Source organism: Diabrotica virgifera, chromosome 2 (genome assembly GCF_917563875.1).
Source record: "Diabrotica virgifera virgifera chromosome 2, PGI_DIABVI_V3a".
Lineage (NCBI taxonomy): Eukaryota > Metazoa > Arthropoda > Insecta > Coleoptera > Chrysomelidae > Diabrotica > Diabrotica virgifera.
Genome location: NC_065444.1, coordinates 261,052,097 through 261,079,449, shown reverse-complemented (window position 1 = coordinate 261,079,449; position 27,353 = coordinate 261,052,097). Strand labels below are relative to the sequence as shown.

At 31.8% G+C, this 27,353-nt stretch overlaps 1 protein-coding gene across 2 annotated transcripts in view; it reads right to left on the bottom strand.

The window, feature by feature from the left end:
* Nucleotides 1–23,577, bottom strand: part of LOC126880593 (zinc finger protein 91-like) — a 51,453-nt gene extending 27,876 nt beyond the window's left edge. For both annotated transcript variants that reach the window (XM_050644548.1, XM_050644549.1), the window contains exon 1: nucleotides 22,613–23,577. In XM_050644548.1, coding sequence (XP_050500505.1) covers nucleotides 22,613–22,919 — 307 coding nt within the window. In that variant the 5' untranslated portion in view covers nucleotides 22,920–23,577. The remainder of the gene's footprint in view (nucleotides 1–22,612) is intronic.
* Between the last annotated feature and the right edge of the window lie 3,776 nt (nucleotides 23,578–27,353).

Below are 27,353 nucleotides of genomic sequence, written 5' to 3'. Positions count from 1 at the left end.
TGAAAAATCATCAAAATTGATTTTTGCATTTTTGTATAAAATTTGATTTTTGAACATGTTCCACTAATAGACTGGGCTGATTATCGTAGAATAGGCCATTTTTGGGAAAAGTTATTTACCAGCAATTTTATTGCTGGAATCGAATCTTATGATTGTATGTATTAATAATATAGGTATGCAAAGTCCGCAAATAGTGTGCTACTTTTTTTATAAACAAAATGGCGCCCGAAAATCGTGTTTTTTTCAATTTTTGTTCTATAACTCCAAAGATTTTAACTCTACACCAAAAACACTCAAATAAAAATTCACCGAAATTAAATTCTGCATAGAGACGTGTTTTTTCCGATTTACTTCGATGAAAATTTTCCCCGGAAAAAGCGGGTTTTTCCAACAAAATCTTTAATTTTCAACTAAACTTTTAGATAAGTAATTGTTAATCAATAATTAAATAACTTGGTAATCTAAAATCCCTTTTCGTATAGATTATAATTCCAGAAGCCGATGAAAATTGAACGAACAGTTTAGCAACAATTGAATTGTTAATTAGAAATTTACGGTCGCTATAATAACGAAAATAATTATGATGCATAAGAATAACTACAATTTTTTCATAAAAAGATACTATACCTATCTAATGTACTTTACAGAATTGAAATTGGACTATTTAAGCGGCCTCAGGAATATTTTAAAATTATAAATAATTTTTTGGCTTATAAACAAATAGAATATCTCGGGAAATATTAAACTGAATTAAATTCTAAAAACGGTATTCGAAAACCAGCGGCAGGAAGCTTCTTTTAAAAGAAAAAACGTTTAATTATGATGAGTATTTCCTGAGATACAACCAGTCAAAGTTGACCGGAATTTACGGCAAAGATATAAACAATAGGATCATAATTTTCAAACCATCACCTTTTTATTTTTCTCCTCTTTCTCCACACTAATTTTCATATCCTTAAAATACTCATAACATATAATATTATAATAAAAACTATTGATAATACGTGTGAAAATTGCCAAAAATAGCAAAATTCCAATCAAAAATTAGGTTGGAGAAAATGTAACCCTCAAAGTTCAAAATCGGTATACGTTAAAAAAATGCATTTTCTCGGCTTCTCATGGAGCAATTTCCTTCATTCTTTTTTTGTTCCCAAGTAATTCGAGTAGAGTCATCGAACTAACGCAATATTAAATGTCAAACTTGCTTTTGTTTTGTCATAATAAATTAATTTATTTATTATAACACAAAATTTTAATTTGTTTAAATAAAAATTGTTTAAATAATTATACAGCTTTCAAATGAGAACATTTATGTTTTTAACTTTAAAAGGTACACTCGTAGTAAGTTTATCTAAAAAAAAAGCCTACAACTGCAAAAATATGTAGTTTTCTGTTCTTATAAATAAATTAATCTATTATAACAAAACAAAAGCAAGTTTGACATTTAATAATGCGTTAGTTTGATGGCTCTACTCGAGTTATTAGGTAACAAAAAAAGAATGAAGGAAATTGCTCCATGGGAAGCCGAGAAAATGCATTTTTTAAACGTATACCGATTTTGAACTTTGATGGTTACATTTTCTCCAACCTAATTTTTGATTGGAATTTTGCCATTTTTGGCAATTTTCACACGTATTATCGATAGTTTTTATTATAATAATATATGTTATGAGTAAGATATGAAAATTGGTGTGGAGAAAGAGGAGAAAAATAAAAAGGTGATGGTTTAAAAATTATGATCCTATTGTTTATTATCTTTGCCGTAAATTCCGGTCAACTTTGACCGGTTGTATCTCAGGAACCACTCATCATAATTAAACGTTTTTTTTTCTTTTGAAAGAAGCGTCCTACCGCTTACTTTCGAATACCGTTTTCACAATTTAATTTGGTGTAATATTTCCCGAGATATTCTATTTGTTTATAAGCCAAAAAATTGTTTATAATTTTAAAATATTGCTGAGGCCTCTTAAATAGTCCAATTTCAATTCTGTAAAGTACATTAGATAGGTATAGTGTCTTTTTATGAAAAAATCATAGTCATTCTTATGCATCATAATTATTGTCGTTATTATAGCGACCGTAAATTTTTAATTAACAATTCAATTGTTGCTAAACTGTTTATTCGATTTCCATGAGCTTCTGGAATTATAATCTATACGAAAAAGGCTTTTAAATTACCAAGTTATTTAAATATTGATTAACAATTACTTATCTAAAATTTTGGTTGAAAATTAAAGATTTTGTTGGAAAAACCAGCTTTTTCCGGGGAAAGTTTTCGTCGAATTGAATCGGGAAAAACACGTCTCTGTGCAGAATTTAATTTCGCTCAATTTTTATTTGAGTATTTTTGGTGTAAAGTTAAAATCTTTGTAGTTATAGAGCAAAAATTGAAAAAAACACGATTTTCGGGCGCCATTTTGTTTATAAAAAAAGTAGCACACTATCTGCGGACTTTGCATACCTATATTATTAATACATACAATAATAAGATTCGATTCCAGCAATAAAATTGCTGGTAAATAACTTTTCCTTGTATTTTGCTAATTAGCCCAGAGTATAACTCTAGATAAAAATAAACTTCATATTCGGATTCAGCGACCTCGAAAACATAAAAATAGACTAAAATTAGTCATTCACCTTAAATTTGATTTTCGTGGTCGGCATAACGGTTGATGCCGCTCGCCTAATATTTAGATCGAAAAGTATTGTATTCCTATGAGAATTCGAGAATCTGGTTAAGTTTGGAGCGCTGTAAAACCTAGATAATAAATAAAATTAAACAACTTTATAGTGAAAATTGTTCATTGAAAAATCCTCTACAAAATTGCTATGATGTTATTTTATTGTGAAATGAACGGAAAAAAGTTATAACCTCCGAAAGGAAACTTCCTACAAAAATTTCTCTTATTTTTGTTTATAACTTTTTTGTTGGTCACTTGACGATAAAAAGTAATAAATATAAAATTGTAGGAAATTTAATTTTCTACATTTTATGTGTAATTAAATTTTCTGTAGGATTGCTAGTTTATGAGATACAGCGCGAAAGCCTTTGCACCCCTTTTTCCAATATGGTGGCCGGGGGACAAGGGTGACGACCCTAAAAATTTGAACTTAAGCTTCTACTGAACCCCCTACAAATTAAAAAAATAACATTGACTCCTCTAAGAAATGCAACCCTAAATGTAACATTTCAATGGACTAAAATACAGGGTGCGCCAAACCTCTGGTCTTCTTTGATTACGGCTAAACTATGAGATATACAAAAAAATGTTTATAACAAAACTAATGTGTATCAAAGAGGTCTATAATTTAAAATTAATTTCAATTATACAGGGTGAGTCAGAACGACGGTATGAACCAAAGTTGTATTTTTTTAAATGGAACACCCTATATATTAAATCATTTTTGAATATATTATTTAAAAATATGAAAAATTTGTATAAGGTCTTATAGGTCTAAAGTTAATAATTTTCGAAATATTTACATTTTTATTGAGAAAAATGGTAATATTTATAGGGTTGTGGATTATGTTTCCAAGGAAATAAAAATTTGGGTGATAGGTCAAAGTTTTTAAAATATAGTGTTACTTTTAAATAATTTAATATTTTTTACTTTTAGCCATAAAATATACAGTGTGATCACTATTTGCAAATACAAAATTTTCTCATTTTTTTTAAATGGGACACCTTGTATATTACTTTTGCGTTTTGTAGTAAATATTACAACCTTTCTTTTGGTATAAGGTGGTATGTACCTAGCATGTTTCGTTTTGTAGATATTTAAAAAAAACTATAGATTTTACGTGTTTGCGGATTTTTTATTTAAAAATTTTTTTGCAAAAAAAATAATTATAATCTGGTTTTAGAAACATACACTAAAATATAAAATATGAAGATAAAAACGTAATTAAAGATTAAAATAAATCGTATGCTAGTACAATTGATTTGAATTTAATAACTTTAAATTATTTTACAAAAAATATTTTACCATATTAATGAATGCATAAATTAGTTACTAAATTAAATAAACAACCAAATTTTAAATCAACCGTAGTAATTTTTCTACTACAGCAACTTTCCTGTACCAAATTAATTGTTAGTTAAATTGTATTTAGTTAAACTTTTAATTTACCTTTTAAATTTACTTACATACATCTTGAGAATATAAAAATTATTATAAAGTATGCTTTGAAACAAATGAATGTTAAATATATCATCCAAATTATTTATTAATATAAATAGTATTTACTGGTGTCACAAAAACTGGGAATACTTTTGTAGTTGAAATTTTTGTAACAATTTTTTTTATTTTAAATTTTAATTTTTTAACCGAAACATTTTTGGATATGACATTTGTTTTGGGCGAAACCATTAGAAATTATTACCAGATTTTGTGACACGAGTAGGTACATAGATACTATTTACTTCTTAATATACTTCCATAACGTTCATTTGTTTCAAAGCATACTTTATACGTTCTCAAGATGTAGGTAAATTAAAAAGTTATTAACTGATCTTACTCGTAAATACAATATAACTAACAATTAATTTGGTATAGGAAAGTTGCTGCGGTAGAAGAATTACTACGATTGATTTAAAATTTGGTTGTTTATTTAATTTAGTAACTAATTTATGTATTCATTAATATGGTAAAATATTTTTTGTAAAATAATTTAAAGTTATTAAATTCAATTGAATTGTACTAGCATACGACTTATTTTAATCTTTAATTACGTTTTTATTTTCATATTTTATATTTTAGTGTATGTTTCTAAAACCAGATTATAATTATTTTTTTGCAAAAAAATTTTTAAATAAAAAATCCGCAAAAACGTAAAATCTACAGTTTTTTTAAAATATCTACAAAACGAAACATGCTAGGTACATACAACCTCATACCAAAAGAAAGGTTGTAATATTTACTACCAAACGCAAAACTAATATACAGGGTGTCCCATTTAAAAAAAATGAGAAAATTTTGTATTTGCAAATAGTGATCACACTGTATATTTTATGGCTAAAAGTAAAAAATATTAAATTATTTAAAAATAACACTATATTTTAAAAACTTTGACCTATCACCTAAATTTTTATTTCCTTGGAAACATAATCCGCAACCCTATAAATATTACCATTTTTCTCAATAAAAATGTAAATATTTCGAAAATTATTAACTTTAGGCCTATAAGACCTTATACAAATTTTTCATATTTTTAAATAATATATTCAAAAATGGTTTAATATACAGGGTGTTCCATTTAAAAAAATTAAACTTTGGTTCATACCGTCATTCTGACTCACCCTGTATAATTGAAAATAATTTTAAATTATAGACCTCTTTGATACACATTAGTTTTGTTATAAACATTTTTTTGTATATCTCATAGTTTAGCCGTAATCAAAGAAGACCAGAGGTTTGGCGCACCCTGTATATTACATCATGATCAACCAGAGATACCGAAATAGCATACCAAGCGCAAAAGCTTACCCCGGTGCAGACGTTCCCTCCGAGCATATCTTACTTGTCGCTAAATTTAAAAATACGTTAAAAAGCGTAAAAAGAAAGAAGGTAGAACAGAGATCAGACATGAGCTTACTCAAGGAAGTAGAAACAAAACAGAGGATATCACAAGAACTTAACCACGAATGTCGAGAGCTTAAAACAGACAAAAGAAAAATGATGTACCAGAAGAATACGACAACTTAAAATAAATATGGAGAGAACTTAAAACTGTATTTCTAAAAGCTGAAGACCACCTTAAGCCCACAAATCAAAGAGGCAAGAAACCATGGATAACTAATGAAATATTAGAAATGATGAATGTGAGACGACAACACAAGAACAAAGACTGGAATAAATATAAAGAAATACAAAGATTAATAAGAAAAAAGGTAGTGGAAGCAAAAGAAAAGTGGCTTGCAGAAACTTGCGAAGAGATAGAAGATGATGATAGACTTCTCCATAAGAAAATTAAAGAAATGTGTGGGATCAGAAACGCTCGGCAGAGTGGCACAATAACAAGCACGGATGGTAGAGTCCTGACCACAATAGAAGAAATAAGCGTTGAATGGCGAACATACATACAAAACTTATTCTAAGACAATAGAACAATAAATATTGATAGACAAACAAACATCGAAAATAACGACTTGCCCATCTTAACATCAGAAATAAATTACGCCTTAAAAAATGAAAACCGGAAATGCCTCTGGACCTGACTACGTTCATAGTGAAATTATACAACTTTTGGAAGAAGACAATTTAGAACTGTTGTCAAGACTCTTCGACAGTATATCGCCGCCGCCGGTTCATCGCCGGCCGTTTCATCGCCGGCCGTTTCATCGCCAGTTAGTCAGTTGATCTTGTATTATGGGAGATGACACGACACGACGTTAAATTCAGTTCAAAACTTATGACAAATAAATAGATAAAAAATATTATTATATTAATTTACTCTTCTATTTCTACTTCCCCTAAATTTGATACTAAATAGTATTAAATCTGTAGTGTTAAATTATATTTTATATTATAAAAGTCTATTAAAAGATTAATAGCCTAATAAAATAAAAAAAAATCAAAATGTAATTCCGTACAGGTTGGAATCAATTTTATATCAAAGTTTAGGTGAATACAAAAGATATTTTCAAAAAAGTATTCAAATCACATGAGGGGATCATTGCTTAAATAATTAAAAAGGGGTCATTTTTGCACAATATTTACTTTTTTAATTGCTGAGGTAATTTACATTTTAATGAAGGTCTTTAGGGTTTTTTTCTACAAAGCTAAAGGACAAATCTTTCACCTAAGACTTAATAAATTAAATTTGAGCCCCTATTTATTTAAATAATTATATATAAAATTTAAAAATCAAATTTGCAAAAAAATATTTTTTGTGTTTTAAATAAGCACTATAAATTTATTTTATTTAATAGAAGAAGTTGCGCTATGTTACCAGTATTAAGCAAAAAAAATTGGTTAAAAAATGTTTAATAATTTCTGAGATATTTAATTTGTTTATCATTTGTTACTATATTTTCAATTGCAAAAACGCGGTTGTTACCAAAAGAATATAAACCTGCTTAAAATCTCATTACTTTTATTTCTGTGTATGATTTCGATAAATGTATTGATAAATTCAAATTTCAATTTAACTCCCCTCTAAAATGACATTTGAAAATTGTTCTAATTTGTTTATAAATTGTTTTTTTAATAACGTCGCGGGGATTAAACATTTTGAAATGCTGTTCCAGTAATCGGGTTTCTGGGAATTTTTCACTAATTAACAAATTTTTTTGTCGTTTTTTCTTCTTTTTTTTTCCTTATAGTAAAAGATATAGGTTTGCTTATAGAGGGGGTTTCATTAAGAATGTCCAATCTCTGAGTTGTCGATTCTAGACCTCAAAATATTAAGATTAAACTAAAATCACTTTAATAAAATATGGCTCCTTATTGAGTTACAGGGTGTTTTATTTAAAAATTTAAAAATTATTTTTGCTCAGTATTTTAAAACTATTCGACATATCCTTTTCATACTTGGTAGAAAGTGTAGGTACTATACACCCTACGAAATTATGTTAAATACAGGTTTCCGGCTATTACCAGAGGCGTACGACAGACGGAAAGGGGAAAACTAATGGTTGACCCTTCCCAAATTCTACGTCACTGGCGAAATTGCCATTTTAGCGCAATTTTTAAATTCTCCAATACTGTCTATGTAAATAATATCCTCTTTACTGGTAACGATAAAGTCATCAGGTTTCGAGATATTTGAAGTTAAACATGTAACGGCACCGTTATTTAGTTATTTTGATTAATATATATTATATTGTGCCGCTTAATTTTTAGTTTCAAATATATTAAAAACCAATGATTTTATCGTTAAGAATGAATAATATACTCTTCAGTCTTAAGGATAAAATCATTAGCTTTCGAGATATTTGAAATTAAAAATTAAACGGCACAGAACTTTAATAAAAATAAAATAACTGTGCCGTTACATGTTTAACTGCAAATATTTCGAAAACTAATGACTTTATCGTGACGAGTGAAAAGTAAGTTATTTACGTTGAGAGTATGGGAGAATCTAAAAATTGCGCTAAAATGGCAATTTCGCCAGTGACGTAGACCATTTCAGTTGACGTAGACCATTGGTCAACCATTTGCTTTCCCCTGTCCGCCTGTCGTACGCCTCTGGCAATAGCCAGAAACCTGTATTTAACATAATTTCATAGGGTGTATAGTACCTACACTTTCTACCAAGTATGAAAAAGATATGTCGAATAGTTTTAAAATACTGAGCAAAAATAATTTTTAAATTTTTAAATAAAACACCCTGTAACTCAATAAGGAGCCATATTTTATTGAAGTGATTTTGGTTAAATCTTAATATTTTCAGGTCAAGAATCGACAATTCAGAAATTGGACATTCTTAACGAAACCCTCTCTATAAGCAAAACTATATCTTTTACTATAAGGAAAAAAAGAAGAAAAAACGACAAAAAAAATTTGTTAATTGGTGAAAAATTCCCAGGAGCCGGATTATCGGAACAGCATTTCAAAATGTTTAATCTCCGTGACGTTATTAAAAAAACAAATTATAAACAAATTAGAACAATTTTCAAATGTCATTTTAGAGGGGAGTTAAATCGAAATTTGAATTTATCAATACATTTGTCGAAAATATGCATAAAAATAAAGGTAACGAGGTTTTACACAGTTTTATATTCTTTTGGCAACAACCGCGTTTTTGCAATTGAAAATATAGTAACATTTGATAAACAAATGGAATATCTCATAAAGTATTAAATATTGTTTAACCAATTTTTTTTGCTTAATACTGGTAATATAGCGCAACTTCTTCTATCAAATAAAATAATTTATAGTGCTTATTTAAAACGCAAAAAATACTTCTTTGCAAATTTGATTTTTAAATTTTATATATAATTATTTAAATAAATTGGGGGTCAAATTTAATTTAGTAAGTCTTAGATGAAAGATTTGTCCTTCAGTTTTGTAGAAAAATACCCTAAAGACCTTCATTAAAATGTAAATTACCTCAGCAGGTAAAAAAGTAAATATTGTGCAAAAATGACCCCTTTTTAAGTATTTAAACAATGATCCCCTCATATGATTTGGATACTTTTTTGAAAATATCTTTTATACTCACCTAAACTTTGATATAAAATTTGTTCCAACCTGTACGAATTTACATTTTGATTTACATGTAGTGTAATCTTATTTTACTAGACTATAAGTATGGCAACGGGAATGGTCATATCTCGCATTTACTAGAATTCCTAATTAATACTAAAAATAAATAATAAATGTAACTGTCGAAAATTGGTCGAAAATTCGGAAATATATCAGTTAGCGATTAACTGACTGGCGATGAACCGGCGGCATCGAAACGGCCAGCGATGAATCGGCCGGCGATGAACTGGCAGCATCGAAACGGCGGCGATGAAACGTCCTAGACCCTGGAAATTATAATTCCTAATAAAGTGTTAGCGAAAAAAAGTTATTTTTTGAGAAGTATCAGCAAAAAACATCATTTCTGTTTGTGGGTCAAAAGTCTTGCCAATGTTATCGTTTCATTCTTAATGAAAATGTAATCTGTTGCCAAAAAATTAAGTTCCTGAAATGATTTCTTCTGGGTGTAACACTTCTAATGTCACTGAGTATTGGGACCGTGCAAGTTCGGCAAAGCGACCTCTATTTCTACGCTCTGTACTTTTATTCGCACTTTTAATTATATTGGCCAATTATGTTAGTCCTGGTTACTGGATAATTGTCAAGGCCATAGTCCAAAAAAATAATAAGAAGAAAAAATAAGATGCAGGTTATGTTAGGCAAACGTAAACAATTGTATGTAGTAAATAAAATTAGTTATTAAAATGCAGTACTGCAAGCAAAATACAATTATTTAAATTTACCTTTATACAGGGTGTCCCGAAAAGAATGGTCATAAATTATACCACAGATTCTGGGGTCAAAAATATGTTGATTGAACCTCACTTACCTATATACAATAGTGCACACAAAAAAAGTTACAGCCCTTTGAAATTACAAAATGAAAATCGATTTTTTTCATATATCGAAAACCCTTCGAGATTTTTCATTGAAAATGGACATGTGGCATTATTATGGCAGCAGCATCTTAAAAAAAAATTGAAGTGAAATTTGTGCACCCCATAAAAATTTTAAGGGGGTTTTGTTCCTTTAAACCCCCCAAAACTTTTGTGTACGTTCCAATTAAATTAATATTGTGACACCATTAGTTAAACAAAATGTTTTTAAAACTTTTTTGCCTCTTAGTACTTTTTTGATGAAGTCAGTGTTTATCGACCTATTTTGAATATTTGTCGAATCCACCACATATTTGTATATGGTTAAATACGATTATAGAGACCTGTTAATAATCTGAAAATGTATTTATAATTTACATTTTTAGGTATATTTTGAAAAAGAAGCCATATCTCGATAAAAGGTGATTTCTCAAAAAAAGACTAAGAGTCAAAAATGTTTTAAAAACACTGTGTTTAACTAATGGTACCACAATAATAGTGTAATTGGAACGTACACAAACATTTGGGGGGTTTAAAGGAACAAAACCCCCATACAATTTTTATGTAAATATATTAAAAAGAAGCCGCATCTCGATAAAAACTGGCTTATTGAAAAAATACTAAGAGTCAAAAAAGTTTTAAAAACGTTGTGTTTAACTAATGATACCACAATAATGAATTAATTGGAACGTATACAAAAGTATGGGGGGGTTTAAGGGAACAAAACCCCCATAAAATTTTTATGGGGTGGACAAACTTCACTATAATTTTGTTTTAAGATGTTACTGCCATAAGAATGATACATGTCAATTTTCAATAAAAAATCTCTAATAGTTTTCGATATATTGAAAAAAATCGATTTTCATTTTGTAACTTCAAAGGGCTGTAACTTTTTTTATGAGCACATTTGTACTAAGGTAAGTTAGGTTCAATCGAACTATTTTTGACCGCAGAATGTGTGGTATAATTTATGACCAATCTTTTCGGGACACCCTGTATAATAATTGCATATCATATCGATATTGTGGAGCAATATATAATTTTTCTGCTTCAATGACAGAAGGTATGAAATATACGTCAATTTGACAATTTCAATTGACAATATGAATTATTTAAGATAGTTGCAATATTTCTCCGCGACGCGCGCACGGTCGTTTCTCGTTTCCCTTCCAAGTACTTGCACACCGCGAATACATAGTATGTATGTACTTTTGTAATTTCGAATTTTCAAATAGTAAAAGACAATTCTTTAGTGTAGGTGCTAAAAAGCATTTCTACCGTAGTAACGAGATCGGCAATAGTTTTTTCATCGAAACACCTTAGATTTTTTTTGGAACATCTCTCCCAGTGACTGACTTTTAATTAATTTTATTAATATTTTATAAGAGGAGAGTTCTTGTGGTTTGTTTTCTGACCTTGGTTTGGAACCTTTAGTTTTAATTATATTAATGTTTGTAGATTTGTATACATTTAAATTGAAATTTTGAATCACAATATTGTTTATTAGACAAGGCGAAACGGCGGGTCCTTTGGAGAAAATATTCCCATGAGATTTTTTTGCATAATCACATTCGTGAGACATCCCAGAATAAGGTTCAAGAAGTCGCCCACGCGAAAAGTGGTCCAAATTTTTTTAACAATTTTTTTAAACAAATTGCAAAAATCAATATTTTTGGCCGGAACAAATTTTTTTGGTTCTTTGGACCATTCTGGATAAAAAAGGTCTCTTATAATGTTTCTGTAAAGTTAATCGTTTTCGAGGTATTTTAAACTTAAGTAAGTTTACACTTACGAGACATTTTAAAATTGAAAAAAAAACGAAAAATGGCGATTTTCAAGGCTTAATAACTCGGTTAAAAGTTATTACTATGAATCATCAATAAAAATCATTTTTTAATAACATTGTGGCTTATTTCCCATTATAAATAGTTAAAATTGTAAAAATGCCACAAGAAAATAGCTTCAGAACAACATTACTATGAAAATCAGAAAGTAACTAAATCAAAGTTTAAAGCCCCCCTACAAGATCCTGAAGAAATTTTTGTCATTATTTGATTACTAAGCTGTTATTTTTAAGTAAAAATAATGAGCGCCATGCACGTATTAGGCGGCCGTCCATGATGAGTGCGAAAAAGATGCCATTCAGGCAGTCCAATGGCGCATCTCACTCGCACTAACATTTACAGCCGCCTTAATACGATCTTATCACTCATTATTAATAATTAAAAATAACAGCTTAGTAATAAATTAGTGACACCAATTTCTTCAGGATCATGAAGGGGGGCTTTAAATTTGATGTAGTCACTTTCTGACTTTCATAATAATCATTTTTAACCGAGTTATTTAGTTTTAAAAATGACCATTTTCGAGTTTTTCAAATTTTAAATAATTGCTTATAACTCCAACACCATCAACTTTAGAGAAAAATTATAACAGACCTTTTCCGTCCGGAATGATCCGAAAAATTAAAAAAAAAATCTCTGGGCCGAAAATATTAATTTTTGCAATTTGATTAAAAAAAATTGTTAAAAAAAATTGAACCACTTTTCGCGTGGGCGGCTTCTTGAACCTTATTCTGGGGTGTCTTATGAATGTGATTATGCATAAAAATCTCATGGGGATATTTTTTCCAACGAACCCGTCGTGTTGGTCTTGTCTATATGTAGTTCTAAAAAATCAGCTATTAAAAGTAAAAATAATATTTTATTTTTTACAAAAAAATTAGGTGCATCAGTAGTTTTTGGCCTATAATTTTATAGAACGCAAACATTTAAGGTGTTTAAGGTAAGTATCGTACGCACACGACCACATGACATTTAGATAAGAAAATAAGTATCAAGTATCTAAAGAAAGTTGCTCCACTCTTCCTTATTTTAGAAGCAGGCTTGTTGATGGGGATGTTGCAGCTGCAGTGATGAGGAGATCTTGCAAACTCCATAGTCATTGTCACGTGATTATTTCGCCATAGCTTCAACTCAGTGGGAACACAAATCCTATGCTGAAAAGTTACAGGGCAGTACTCTTCTACTTACGTCTGTATTCTTTGATTCTGGCATGGTATGTACAATAAGTGTACACTAAAATCAATCTCGTCATCCATGAAAAGACTAACGAGATTCTTCGCTCGGCCTTGAAAGGCATTGGAAAATTAGCGAGGGAGCTCCTGTTAAAACTTACTCTAGTCTGGCATTGTAAGGAGATATAAATGTGTAGCATAAATAGAGATAAAATATAGGTACTTCATTATGTGAGATTTTGGTATACCCCCAAAAATTTCCATACACATCTGGATGTCGAAAGTAGTAGTAGAAGAAGTTATTATTATTTTGAAAGCTACAAAATCGTGTTTAGGAAGCTTTAAAAACTGTAAAATACACTAAACAGCAAAATTAACGCACCACCTTAAAAATGGGAAATTTTTGATGTCTCTAATTTCCCAAACCTGTTGTCTGATTTGACTAGTTTTTTAATATGTTATAGCCCTATTCTTTAAGAATATCGATGTAGTAATATTGTTGCTGGACAGGTAAATATCATTGTATACCAAGTGTAACAATCATACTTTCTTTTCCTCAAAGTTCGGAACACCCTGTGCAATATTCTAGCATTTAAAAAATATTGAGTCACTATTATAGTTCAAGCCAAAAAAAAAAATATTGAAATTAACTCATTTGTAGCATTAGGCTTTCTTAACATTCTATTTTTTGATTCATTCATTTATGTTAGATAATAAAAAAGTTAGGTATGTTAACAACTAGTCAGGTTTTTATCAATAAATTCTCATTGTCTGCTTAGTTTAATGAACAAGCCTAAAATAGGCTATGAGAAATTAACAATTAGATAGATGCCAAATTGTTAACAGTCGAAAAATTACTGGTTTGATGTGAAAATTAGTTAATTTATTATTTAAAGTTTTAATTATGGCCATAATTTTTTTTCTTGTTTGGTGGAAATAGAACATACTACAAGGAATTTGACCTATGATGAGTGTGTTCAAGCAGTGACCTTACACAGGGAAGGGCTTAGCTACCATGCTATGTTTTTTGCATTAAAAAAGTACATATCTCTGTTGCATGAACCCACTCATCACGGGACAAATTCCTTGTAGCATTAAAGGACACCGCCCACAACTTATGGAAAATATAATGTCACTCAAATGAAATAAAATTTACATGAATAGATGCGTTCTGAAATTTCAATAATTTTATACCATTGCGCCAACTCTGTATTTTGATTAACAAAAGCGTAAATTGATAAAAATAAATCTAAAATCAAATAGGAATGTACATGTGTCAAAGAGGGTGTCAAAAATCTTTCTGAGGGATTAAAGCAGATGCTTATTCTTATATTTTCTTATTATTATTGATAATAAAGTAGGTATAATTTGGTTAGTTGTACCGCCTCTATCGGCTTAAGCTAGTGTTAAATAGACTGTATTCAATAGCCACTAGACTAATATTATTTATGAATGCCAGTTTTATGGACTTCAAAATGCGATTTCGATAAACTTTAATTACAACATTAACGCCCTAATTAAGCAAAATAGAAAGTTGGCGCAATGGTATCAAATTATTTAAATTTCAGGACGCATATATTCATGTAATTTTTATTTCATTTGAGTGACATTATATTTTCAATAAGATGTGTGTGGTGTCCTTTCCACCAAACAAGAAAAAAAATTAAGGACTTAACTGAAACTTTACATAACAGATCTACTAATTTTCACAACAAACCAGATAATTTTTGACTGTTGACATCTATCAAATTGTTAATTTCTCATAGCCAACTTTAGGCTTGTTTATTAAACAAAGCAGAAAATGTGGATTTATTGATAAAAAACATGGCTAGTTGTTAATGTAACTAAATCAAAAAACAAAATGTTAAGAAAGCTTAATGCTATAATTAAGTTTTAATTTCAATACTTTATACAAGATAGGATACTCCACAGGGTGTTTGGAACTTTGAGGAAAAAACACACACGATTGTTACACCCAGTATACAATGACATTTACCTGCCCAGCAACACTATTACTACATCGATATTCTTAAAGAATAATGTTATAATATACTAAAAAATCACTCAACTCGGACAACAGGTTTAGGAAATTCTAGAAATCAAAAATGTCCCATTTTTAAGATGGTACATTAATTTTGCTGCTCAGTGCTACATATGCTACTATCATATTTTTGCTTAGAAATTGTCAGAAATCAAAAACAAGTACCCCTCCCCGAAAGCAGACCAAACCAAGATAATATTCACCTATAATAGTACCCAACAAATAAAGACAAACACATTGAACACTTGTTCTTATCTCCAGATAATTTCCGCCTACACAAATTCTTAAGAAATTTAAGCAGATATTTTATTCTATTATTACTTAGTACTTAATTACTCACAGTAATTTTTTTATAAATTGTATTGTAATTATTTATAACTACGTTGCAATAATTTAACTACAAACACTTAACGACGTTCTACACCTTCGGCAAAGAATTAAGGATATGAATGAAATTTTAGTATGTTATAATTTACTTCAAAAAAGTAAGACTTGATTTTTTAAAAATTGTTTTACCGTGCCGTTTAATTGCTATTAAGGGTCAAAGTTAAGTTTTAACATGGGCTCCTATGGGAATTCTTAAAAAGTTAATAACTTTTGACCCAAATTTACGATGCTTAATTATTTGTGCTTAAATTAAAGGTTTTTTTGTAAGGAATAACATATTAAAAAATGAGGATTGTTTACTGTACCATTTATTTTTAATTTATTTATTACAATTAATTCCGTAATTTCCGTAATTTATTATAATTTATTTTTATATAGTATTGAATACTGAAACATATGATTTGAGTATTCTGCTATAAATGCATTGTTACCAACTTTCACTTGCATATAAGTTTCCCCCCTTTCCTCTGAGAGGCATACCCCACAACGAAGGTGTAGAACGTCATTAAATAAATAATTGTGACTAGTGACTATACCCTTAGTTATACAGGGTGTCTGCGTAACTTGGAACCATATGGGAAACTTTTTTAATATCAATTTTACGAAAAAAAGTCATTCTTTATAAAGTGCTCTGCATAGTCTAAAACCTAAGATGCAATCATCAGATATCAAATTTTGTCAACAGTATACGAGGTATGTCAAAAAATATGAATTTCGCTCAAGAGCAAACTACCTTTATATTTCAAAATATCAAAAAATTTTATTATGAAAAGTTATTGGTAATTCAAAACCATATTCAAATATGCAATAACAGCCTTCTATCTGAAAAAAAAATTTCTGAAATTTTCCTAAAATAACCGATTCCGAACATCATTTTTATTTATTAGACATGTAATAACTCTTTTATTAATAATTTTAGGAAAAAAAGTTATTCTTCATAAAAATCTGTGCATGGTCTAAACCTCAAGATGCAACCATCAGTTATCCAAGTTTGTTAATTTTATACGAGGTGTGTCAAATAATATGAATTTAGAAGGAATTTAGAAAGAATTTAGAAAGAATTCTTTCTAAATTCATATTATTTGACACACCTCATATAAAATTAACAAACTTGGATAACTGATGGTTGCATCTTGAGGTTTAGACCATGCACAGATTTTTATGAAGAATAACTTTTTTTCCTAAAATAATTAATAAAAGAGTTACTACATGTCTTTTTTTTTTTTTTTTTTTTTTTTTTTTTTTATTACATATTTTCATTTACAATCTGCTTCATCGAAGCTATAAGCAAATAGTTTGAATGTTAAATACATGAGGGAGAAGCTGCCCTGTGGCAACCCTCCTATTATAATTTTTTACATTTGATCACAATATGTATATATTTAATTTATTAAATCTGTTGGCCATAGTTTCTTCAGTCGTCTTGCGAATTCGGGAGGAGTGTTCAGCAGTCTTGCTTCATCATTTGGATGACTTCTCAGTCCATCAAGGTAGCTCTTTGTGATCCTTGGAATTTCTTCCTCTACCAAGGGTGTAGCTGAGTCCTCGTGTAGGGTTATATTGCTTACATACCAGGGTGCGTTGAATATCATCCTCAATATTTTTGATTGGACTCTTTGTATTATCTTGATATTTGATGGCTTTGAGCATCCCCAGAGTTGAACACCATAGGTCCAAATTGGTTTTATCATAGTTTTATACAGGAGCAGTTTATTTTCAATAGTGAGTTTTGATTTTCGACCAATAAGCCAGCTCATTTGTCGTATTTTGATGTTGATCTGGGTTTTCTTGGCTTGGATGTGCGGCTTCCATGTTAATCTTTTGTCAAGGGTTAGTCCCAAATATTTGACTTGTGTGCTGACTGGTAATTGTGTATCATTTAGTGTTATTGTTGGGCATACATCTCTTCGGTTTGTAAATGTAACTTGGGTTGACTTCGTTTCATTTACTTTCACCTTCCATTTGTTGAGCCATGTTCCCAATTGGTCAAGGTGGTTTTGCAGTTGTGCAGACGCGATAATAGGGTCCTCATTGACAGCGATTATGGTGGTGTCATCAGCGAATGTTGAGATTTGGGTTGTTTCAGTGGTTGGGATATCTGCGGTAAATAATAGGTAAAGGAGAGGGCCCAGGACACTACCCTGTGGTACACCTGATTTAATGGGAAAATATGTGGAAGTTGCTGTATTATATTTTACTTGGAAGTAACGATCTTCAATGTAGGATTTCATGATTAGGTAGTAGGGGGTTGGAAGAATACATTTGAGTTTGTATAAAAGTCCAGTATGCCATACTCTATCAAATGCCTTTTCTACATCTAAGAATGCCGCTGTGCAATATTTTTTTTCCTCAATAGCAGTAAGGATTGTTGTTATAATTCTATGAGTCTGTTGTGTTGTGGAGTGTCTCTCTCTAAAACCAAACTGGTGTGTGGGTATTTCTACATCTAGGTTAATGTCATTCTTCAGTCTACCAAGTAGTAGTCTTTCGAAGATCTTAGACATTATCGGCAACAAGCTGATTGGCCGATAGGATGATGTTTTATTTGGAGGTTTACCCGGTTTGTGAATCATTATTATTTGCGCAAATTTCCATGTGATTGGGAAATATGTCAGTCTGAGTGCACTATTGTATATTGTAGTTAGCATGACCAATGTTCTTCTCGGAAGATGTTTCAGTATTAATCCTGTTATTAGGTCAAATCCAGGTGCTTTGTGGTTATTGCATTTTTCTATTTCTAGTTTAACTTCTGATGTATTGAATGGTGTTATTGGAAGCGTCATAGGGCAAGCACTATCCAGGAAGTCTCTTATTAAGTTTCCATCATCATTATTCTCTACTTGGTGTTCTTTAAAAATACCAGCTAAGTATTCTGCAAATGCTGAAGCTTTTTCCTCGTCTGATCTTCCCCAAGTACCATCATCTTTCTTAATTGGCGAGTTGTGTTCTGTAGGTCTCTTTAAGTGTTTTGTTGCCTTCCATATTGAGTGATCTTCTTTAGACAAGGTACTAATGTAGTGTTCAAATGTGGCATTGCGTGCTTCATTTAGCGCTGTTTTTAATTGTCTGGTTAATCGATTATATTCGTGTTTGTCGTTAATGTTGCGGCTTCTTTGCCATCTACCTCTTGCTCTTCGTTTTTCGACTATTAGTTGTCTAATATAATTCGAAGTGGTATTTTTGTTTTCTTGCTTTGGAGTTGATGGTGTAGCTCGATATGCAGCTTGCTGAATTTGACAGGTGAAGTGGTTTATAGCCTTATCTATGTCATCTTTTTCTTTGAGTCTGATTCCAAGATTTATATTCGTGTCAAGCTGGTACTTGAATTCACACCAATTAGTTTTAGGGGAAGTCAACTTGGGTATTTCAGGTCGTTTGATTATGTGGGTGCTGATTGTTGCTATGATTGGTGTGTGGTCAGACGAGAGATCCCAACTTGCTTCTATGTTTGTGTAGTTTGCTGCAATTCCTTTTAGGATAAAGAAGTCGAGTAGATCTGGTAGTCTATTTGTATCGGACGGCCAGTACGTTGGTTGTCCCGTCGATAAGTAGGTGCAGTTTGTGTTGTTGATGGCATCTAGTAGGCTTCTGCTTTTTGGTGTAATGAGTCGTGAACCCCAATTCGTATGCTTAGCATTCCAATCACCTCCAACAATGAATTTGTTACCTAGCTTGTTGAATAGTTCTTCGTATTCTTCAGTTGTGATTCTATGTCTAGGAGGGCTATATATTGCAGCAATTTCGAAGTTCCAAGGCCTGGCATTTATATTAAGTATTGTTGCTTGTAGCTTATCTGTTTTATGTTCCGGCATTTGATGATGTTGTATATTGTTCCTTATAATTATTGCAGATCCTCCATGGGCTGTTCCATCTGGGTGACTAGTGTGGTAGACTGAGTATTGAGGTATTTTAATTACGCTTCTTTCTGTGAAATGCGTTTCGGATACAAAGAGGATGTCTATTATGTTGTCCTCTAGGAATTGGATTACTTCTGCTTTATGGTTTGCTAAACCATTTGCATTCCATTCGGCTATTCGAACAGATCTAATGAATTTTATTAATTAATGTTGTTAGCGTGGTAAGGATCATGCTGTTTTGATTCATTAGTTGGGTGAACATTGCTTTAAATTCGTTTAAGAATAAGTTCATCTGAGACCCTATGTCAGCTACTTGATTTCCTGCTCTTACTGCTTGGGCATAGGATTGGGTTCCATTCTGTTATTGGTACTGTGATTGTTGACTCTGATACTGTGAAGTTGGTGCTGGATTAACATTTTGATGTGGGTTCTGATTATTATGGGTTGACTGATTTCCACGTTGTCTATTATTTCTTACATTTTGCAAGTCCTTGTAAATTACGCAGCCTTTATAGTTTGCAGTGTGTTCTCCGTTACACAGGGCACATTTTGCTGGTGTATTTCTGGGTTTTGTACATTCTGGCGTTGGATGACTTCCTCCACATTTCACGCATGCGTAAGGTCTTGTACAATACGCTTTTGTGTGTCCATAATGTTGACAGCGCTGACACTGTGTTATATTTTTCTTTCTGTGAGGAGGTTCAAAGCTGACTTTCATATTGCCGATAGAATCCAGTGTATAGATGTGTTTGTTGTTTTCTTTCGGTTCTAGGTCCACATAGAACATTGAGTGGTGATTTATTGACTCTGTGTAATACGTTAATGATATTACGGACAGTATGCCCTGATTTAGCTAGTTCACTTTTTATTTCTTCAACTGGCATCGAGTGGTGTAAATTTCTTATAACTACCCTATAAGCTCTATCTTGTTTTGCTTGGTATGTGTGGTGAACTATTTTGCTACTATTTAAATGCTGTATAAGTTTTCTGTATGACTCAATAGTTTTTGTGTTTATTTTTATTGTGTCATTTGGGAGAGCTTTCGACTGGTAGTCTTCTGCTTGACTGTCGATAGGTTTTCAGTCATCTTTTTGATATCATTTACCCCATAGATAAATATAGGTGGAGGTTTAGGTGTTACTGGTGTGTTATTATTATCAGTTAGGTTTTATAATGGTTCAAATCTGTTGTTTGTACTCACTTGCATTGTTGTTGTGTTATCATCTTTGGGGTTTGCTTTTCTTTTTTTTGTAATTTTTTTGACTGTTTGCCAATCATGGACATTTTCTATGGTTTCGTCGTCTTCATCGCTTGAGTTTTCCTTGACAAGTTACTCTTCACTGAGGATGTATTGGGAAGCATTTGATGTATTTGGTTGATCCATTTGAGGTGCAGGGAGGTTTTGGTTATATTGGTGATTATTGTTTGGGAATGGAGTAGGCGGGATATATTGGTTTGTTGTCTGTTGGCTGCTCGGGAATCCATAAAATGGGGGCGATATTACTGGAGGTTGTTGAGGCTGTGTATATATTTGGGGCACATTATACAACCCCCCATTTGGCACTTGATTTTGGTGGTACATTTCCTTAATATAGTACGCCACTGAGTTAAAAATTAATCACATAAATAGTAATTTAGAATTAATCACTCAAATCGTTTTTTAATTATTATTTCACTAATTACCATAAACTAGTCCCGGCCGATAGCCGAGACCGGCACAAAAACTTGGAACTTGGATCTCGAGAGCGATATGGTACGTCTTTACTGCTCGGAATCCAAATACACACTTTACTACATGTCTAATAAATAAAAATGATGTTCGGAATCGGTAATTTAGGAAAATTTCAGAAATTTTTTTTTTCAAGTAGAAGGCTGTTATTGCATATTTGAATATGGTTTTTAATTACAAATAACTTTTCATAACAAAATTTTTTGATATTTTGAAATATAAAGGTAGTTTGCTCTTGAGCGAAATTCATATTTTTTGACATAAGTACCTCGTATACTGTTGACAAAATTTGATATCTGATGATTGCATCTTAGGTTTTAGACTATGCAGAGCACTTTATAAAGAAAGACTTTTTTTCGTAAAATTGATATTAAAAAAGTTTCCCATATGGTTCCAAGTTACACAGACACCATGTACTAGTACCAACCCAACTTGTATAAAGAAAAATGAAATTAAAAAATGCTGAATTAATTACAGTCGAACCTGCTTTAGGCATATCCACTTTAAAGAATAGAAATTTGAGGTCCCCAAACATTTCTAATGTACTTCGTTTTTAAACTAGAAGTATGTAATTCAAATTTGCGGATTGTTTGTAGTTGGTCTAACAGCAGGTAAGTTTACTCCACTAAATTATGAAATTTTGAAACTATTGACATTTATGAAATTTTGACACTACAGTAGAACCCGATTATCCGTGCTGCGGATTATCCATGCTGTGATTTTCTATTACTCAAGTTGCATTTTTGGGTTTTATCAAAATAGCGTCATCGTAAATCACTTGACGGAAACTCTATGTGACGAAAGAGAGACTCATAATGAAAGATTTATTTTTTCTGTTATCTTTTTATGGTAGGTACATAATATGTATGTGCATACATACATATGTATTATACATAAGAAATACATGTTAGGATTATCCATGCTACCTCCTGTCCCAAGGAACACGGATAATCGGGGTTCTACTGTATTGGCATTTACAATTCATAGGTTAAGTTATATTAGCGATTTTTTGTATTTTCTGCTTTATTCCTTTAATTTTTAGGTTTTTAGTCTGTTTTTGTCTGTTTTGTAAAAAAAAACAGTTGTTTTTAGAACTGTATCAGTATAATATTTATGGATTACTGTCGAAGGCAGACATAATCAACTAAAAAAGATGTATTTAGTGAGTTTTCTAGTGATATTATTGCTGTGAATCTGTCTTTACTCCTCCTGATTTAAGAACAGAGTATAGTATTATAATAACATAATATTTATGGATTATCATCAAAGAGCAACATGATCAACCAAAAAGATGAATCTAGTGATTTTTCTAGTGACATTCATGGGTGTGAATGTGTCTTTAAGTTTACTCCTCCTAGATAAAAAACAGGGTATAGCCTGATGATCCAAGGAATACTTTGCTTGACATGAAGGCTATTCCAACAAGAGGGTTTGACTGTTGAAACCTACATAATAGAAATATTGCCTCCTACAAAATGTATAATATACGAAACGATCTAAACACATAAAAAGACATACCATTATCAATTTGTACTAGTTCAGCCTTATCCTCCTCCTCCTCCAATTTGATATCACCAACAGAAATGTCCATGTTTAATTGGTTTGAAGAGCAGCCATTAACAAAAGAGCTTTTTGTATCGTTGTTAAGCGAATCTGCCACATATTGGTCCTCTTCCTCATAGATGAGGGGGTGGTGGTGGTGCTCTTCCTCTTTAATCTCAGTTTTAACAGAAGAGTGAAAAGAATCATTGGGGAAATCCATAACTTCTGTTTTCATCTCGCATCCTTCTACCGGAAAAATATCTTGTTCTTGTTTAACTTCCATTGTATTGACTTAAAGATTGTTTGCTTTGATTTTGTTAGCTGTTTAATTTATCAATTTACTAATTTTATTTTACTTCAACTTTTAACTTTTATAATTTAGGCTATTAGGGCTATTACCCAATGAACTGTCAATACGGATGGAATGGCCCTGTCCCATTCAAATAGTGAAGCGAGATTGCCACCAACATACAAGAGAGAGGTTCTAGAGAGAAACAGACAAGGTGCTGGAGAATTTGACAGGCCGTGTAATTTGAGTTGCCTATATAAATGGACCCGATTGAATCAGTATTGACAGTTCGTTGAATGGACCTCATATTTTAATTTTCAGGGCTGATTGGTAGTACATATTTCAAAATTTAAATACTTTTTTGTATTTACAGAGTAAACAAAGTACAGAGTACCATACTTGGTGTTTAAATCAGTTTAAATACTTTTCAGAATTGTTATTTGTATTTATCAAAACAAATACCTACTTTCCTAAGGTATTTGGGAGTTAAATAATTTTAAAACTATTTAAATACTAAATTAGTGACTGTTTTATATAAAGTGAAGAAGTAGTCCTTGATTATGTTTTTATGTTACTTTTATATTTCCCAGATTTAAGTTGATATAGGCAACTCAAATTACACGGCCTGTCAAAGTTTCCAGCACCTTGTCTGTCTCTCTCTAGGACCTCTCTCTTGTATCGTGGCTGCATTAATTGTCTTCCTGCCTATTCCATCCGTATTGACAGTTCATTGCTATTACCACTTTTTTTGTTTTAGTTTTGACATTTGACATCCTTCATTTGTGGAAGAGATTCGATTGAAAACATGTAAAATCGATTACTATTAGCTCATACACAGAGGTGGCTTTGGCTCATATTCGTTCCGTGTTATGTAATACCCCAGTATTACATTATTACAGTATATAGAACTTTATGAGACACTACTTTATGAGAAACTCCAAAGGTAACATAATTCTCGACTTGGATGAAAGAAAGGAAGAATGGACTAACTATATATAAAAGAGCTCTTCCTGGATACGAGGCCACCACTTAACACCACAAAGTATACGAATACTGGTCCTAGTACAGTCGAACCCGCTTATTGGAATAGCCCTCGTGCCATGCAAAAGTATTCCTATAACCGGGATATTCTAATAACCGATCATTGGTGGCTAGTAGAAAAGTTTCGGGACCTCAAATTTCTATTCCTTAAAGCGGGATATTCGTTTAACAGGTATTCTAATAAGCGGGTTCGACTGTATTTTAAAAGCGGAAGTAGAGAAAGCCATCAAACAGAGCAAAAATGGGAAATCTCCAGGCCCTGACCAAATACCATCAGACTGGCTCAAACTTCTGGATGACGATAATGTCTTACAATTAACAAACATTTATAACCATATATACGAGACTGGAATGATGCCACAGATATGGTTGGATTCTACATTTATTCCACTCCCAAAAAAAACCTAATACATCATCATGTAAAGACTTTAGACTAATTAGTCTCATGATCCACTCTCTCAAGCTACTTGTTAAAATAATTCTTAATAGAATCAAGCAGAAATGTGAAGAGACAATGGGAAACAAACAATTCGGTTTCAGAGAAGGATTGGGAACAAGGGAAGCTTTGTTCTCAATGTTAACATTACTTCAACGATCATGGGAAGTACAGAAACCAATTTACGTCTGCTTTATAGATTTTGAGAAGGCGTTTGATAGAGCTCAACATGATGGGTTGTTTGAATATCTAGAAATGATTGGAATAGATGATAAAGATCTGAGACTTTTACAACATCTATATTGGAATCAAGAAGCTTCTATTCTGGTAGACGGCAAAGAAACAGACAAAATTTGCATTCAAAGAGGTGTCAGACAGGGTTGTGTGTTATCCCCAACTTTGTTTAACGTATACTCAGAAATAATTTTTAATGAAGCCTTGGAAGGACAATGTGGAGTTCGAATCGGGGGAGAAACTATTAACAACATCAGATATGCAGACGACACCGCGATCATGGCTGAAAATATCGAAGATCTTCAATTCCTTATTGATCGAGTCACTAGAGAATGCTCCAATAACGGACTTAACATAAATGCAACAAAGACAAAGTTACTTGTGGTTAGTAAACAAGACGTCGGCCCTATGCAACTAATTGTCAGTGATGAATCAATAACAAAAGTTAACCATTTTAAATACCTAGGATGTTGGATAAACGAGACACTAAATCCGGATGAAGAAATTAAAACTCGTATAGAAATTGCAAGAGGAGCATTTATGAAACTTAGATCTATTCTGAGCAACTCTCAGCTGAATTTACAACTAAGAATCAAGTTCCTAAAATGTTATGTGTATCCTGTATTACTATATGGATGTGAAACCTGGATCATGAAGGTTAACATGATGAACAAATTAGAAGCCTTTGATGTGGTCGTATCGTAGAATGCTCAGAATATCTTGGGTTCAACGCATTTCAAACAGAGAAGTCTTAAACAGAGTAGGTCAAGGCGAAGGTGACTTAATGAAGATGATAAAAAAGAGAAAACTTGAATATCTGGGGCATATAATGAGAGGTAGCAGATACAGGATGCTGCAGTTAATACTCAATGGAAAGATCGACGGAAAAAGAGGAATTGGTCGAAAGAAATATTCATGGCTCCGAAACCTTCGTCAATGGACTGGCTTATCAGCAGATCAATTGTTACATGCCGCACAAGATCGAGAACGATATCGGCAAATTGTTATGGAAGCTACCCACGCCTAAAAATTTGGGTACGGTACTTAAAGAAGAAGATATTAGGTTTGTTCTAGCATCAGTTTCAAACGGTTTGAAACAATCAGCGAATAGTGGACCAGCGCGAGTAGAGGGGATAGCACTGGTGACTGTATTATGTTTTCTCACTGACCAACTGTTTGGTGACGGTCTCTGACTAGTTTGACTGTTTGCTAGAACAAACCTATTATCAAACAGTGAAACTCTGCGACCTTGAAGAAGTCACGCAGTTTTTCTGCGCTAACAACTTCAAATGAATAGTCGCAGAACTAACTGCGCTTCTGCATACTTTCAATCTTGAAGGAACGAAGATATAGCCCGTAGAAGCTTTTATATAAAACAGATGGTCACGTTTGTAAGCAGGCTTGTTGACGAGGGATGTTACGGCCGCAGAGCGGGCGGTGGTGAGATGATGGTGACTATGGACGTTGTAATATCTATGCACCTCCGTAGCACCTACTTAGTTGGAACGCAAAATCCTATGCTAAAACGTTACAGGGCCGTACCCTTCTACTCACTATATATTCTTTGCTTGAAGATTTGACTAGCACCTCAGGTGCGTAGTAGCCCATTTGCTGCTGGTTTAACCTTGTACATTCGTTTTAATATGTTGCCTCTTGAAGTTGTTGGAACTACTCAGATCATTCAAAGATTTGATAATTTATTTGACCTATTTAATTCCTCTAATATTTCTAACCAGCCCTTCAATAGGGCTTTTAGTAATTCTGATTACCAGAAAGATTTTTCATTGAGCCAGTCCGGTCGTAACTTTTCATTTCAGATGACAGATAACAAGATGGCTACCTCCACAAAACGAGACTTCAAAAACTTCAAAGGCGCCGACGTGATTGTCAGTACTGTTTGATATATATATATATATATATATATATATATAAAGAATGTTAAGTAAGCGAGTACAACTATAAACATAGAAAAGAAAAATCATTGGCAAATAACTCGCAATGTGAATGTGAATACAAAATTAACAATATAAAAAGATGGAATGCAACTGCAGACACGTGTTTCTGACTAATTAGTCGTCATCAGTACAGTATAGCCAAGTTAGAAGAATAATAGTTTAACTTGGAAAAAGATCACTACAGGAGCAATATTACCATTTGTGACAACAATGTCAGAAGACCCTGCCTTTCAGGGCGACGACTAACACAGTCACGGAGGTAAAGCTACCTGAGGAAAGAAAAGCCAAAACCTTATAAAATAAAGAATGTTAAGTAAGCGAGTACAACTATAAACATAGAAAAGAAAAATCATTGGCAAATAACTCGCAATGTGAATGTGAATACAAAATTAACAATATAAAAAGATGGAATGCAACTGCAGACACGTGTTTCTGACTAATTAGTCGTCATCAGTACAGTATAGCCAAGTTAGAAGAATAATAGTTTAACTTGGAAAAAGATCACTACAGGAGCAATATTACCATTTGTGACAACAATGTCAGAAGACCCTGCCTTTCAGGGCGACGACCAACACAGTCACGGAGGTAGAGCTACCTGAGGAAAGAAAAGCCAAAACCTTATAAAATAAAGAATGTTAAGTAAGCGAGTACAACTATAAACATAGAAAAGAAAAATCATTGGCAAATAACTCGCAATGTGAATGTGAATACAAAATTAACAATATAAAAAGATGGAATGCAACTGCAGACACGTGTTTCTGA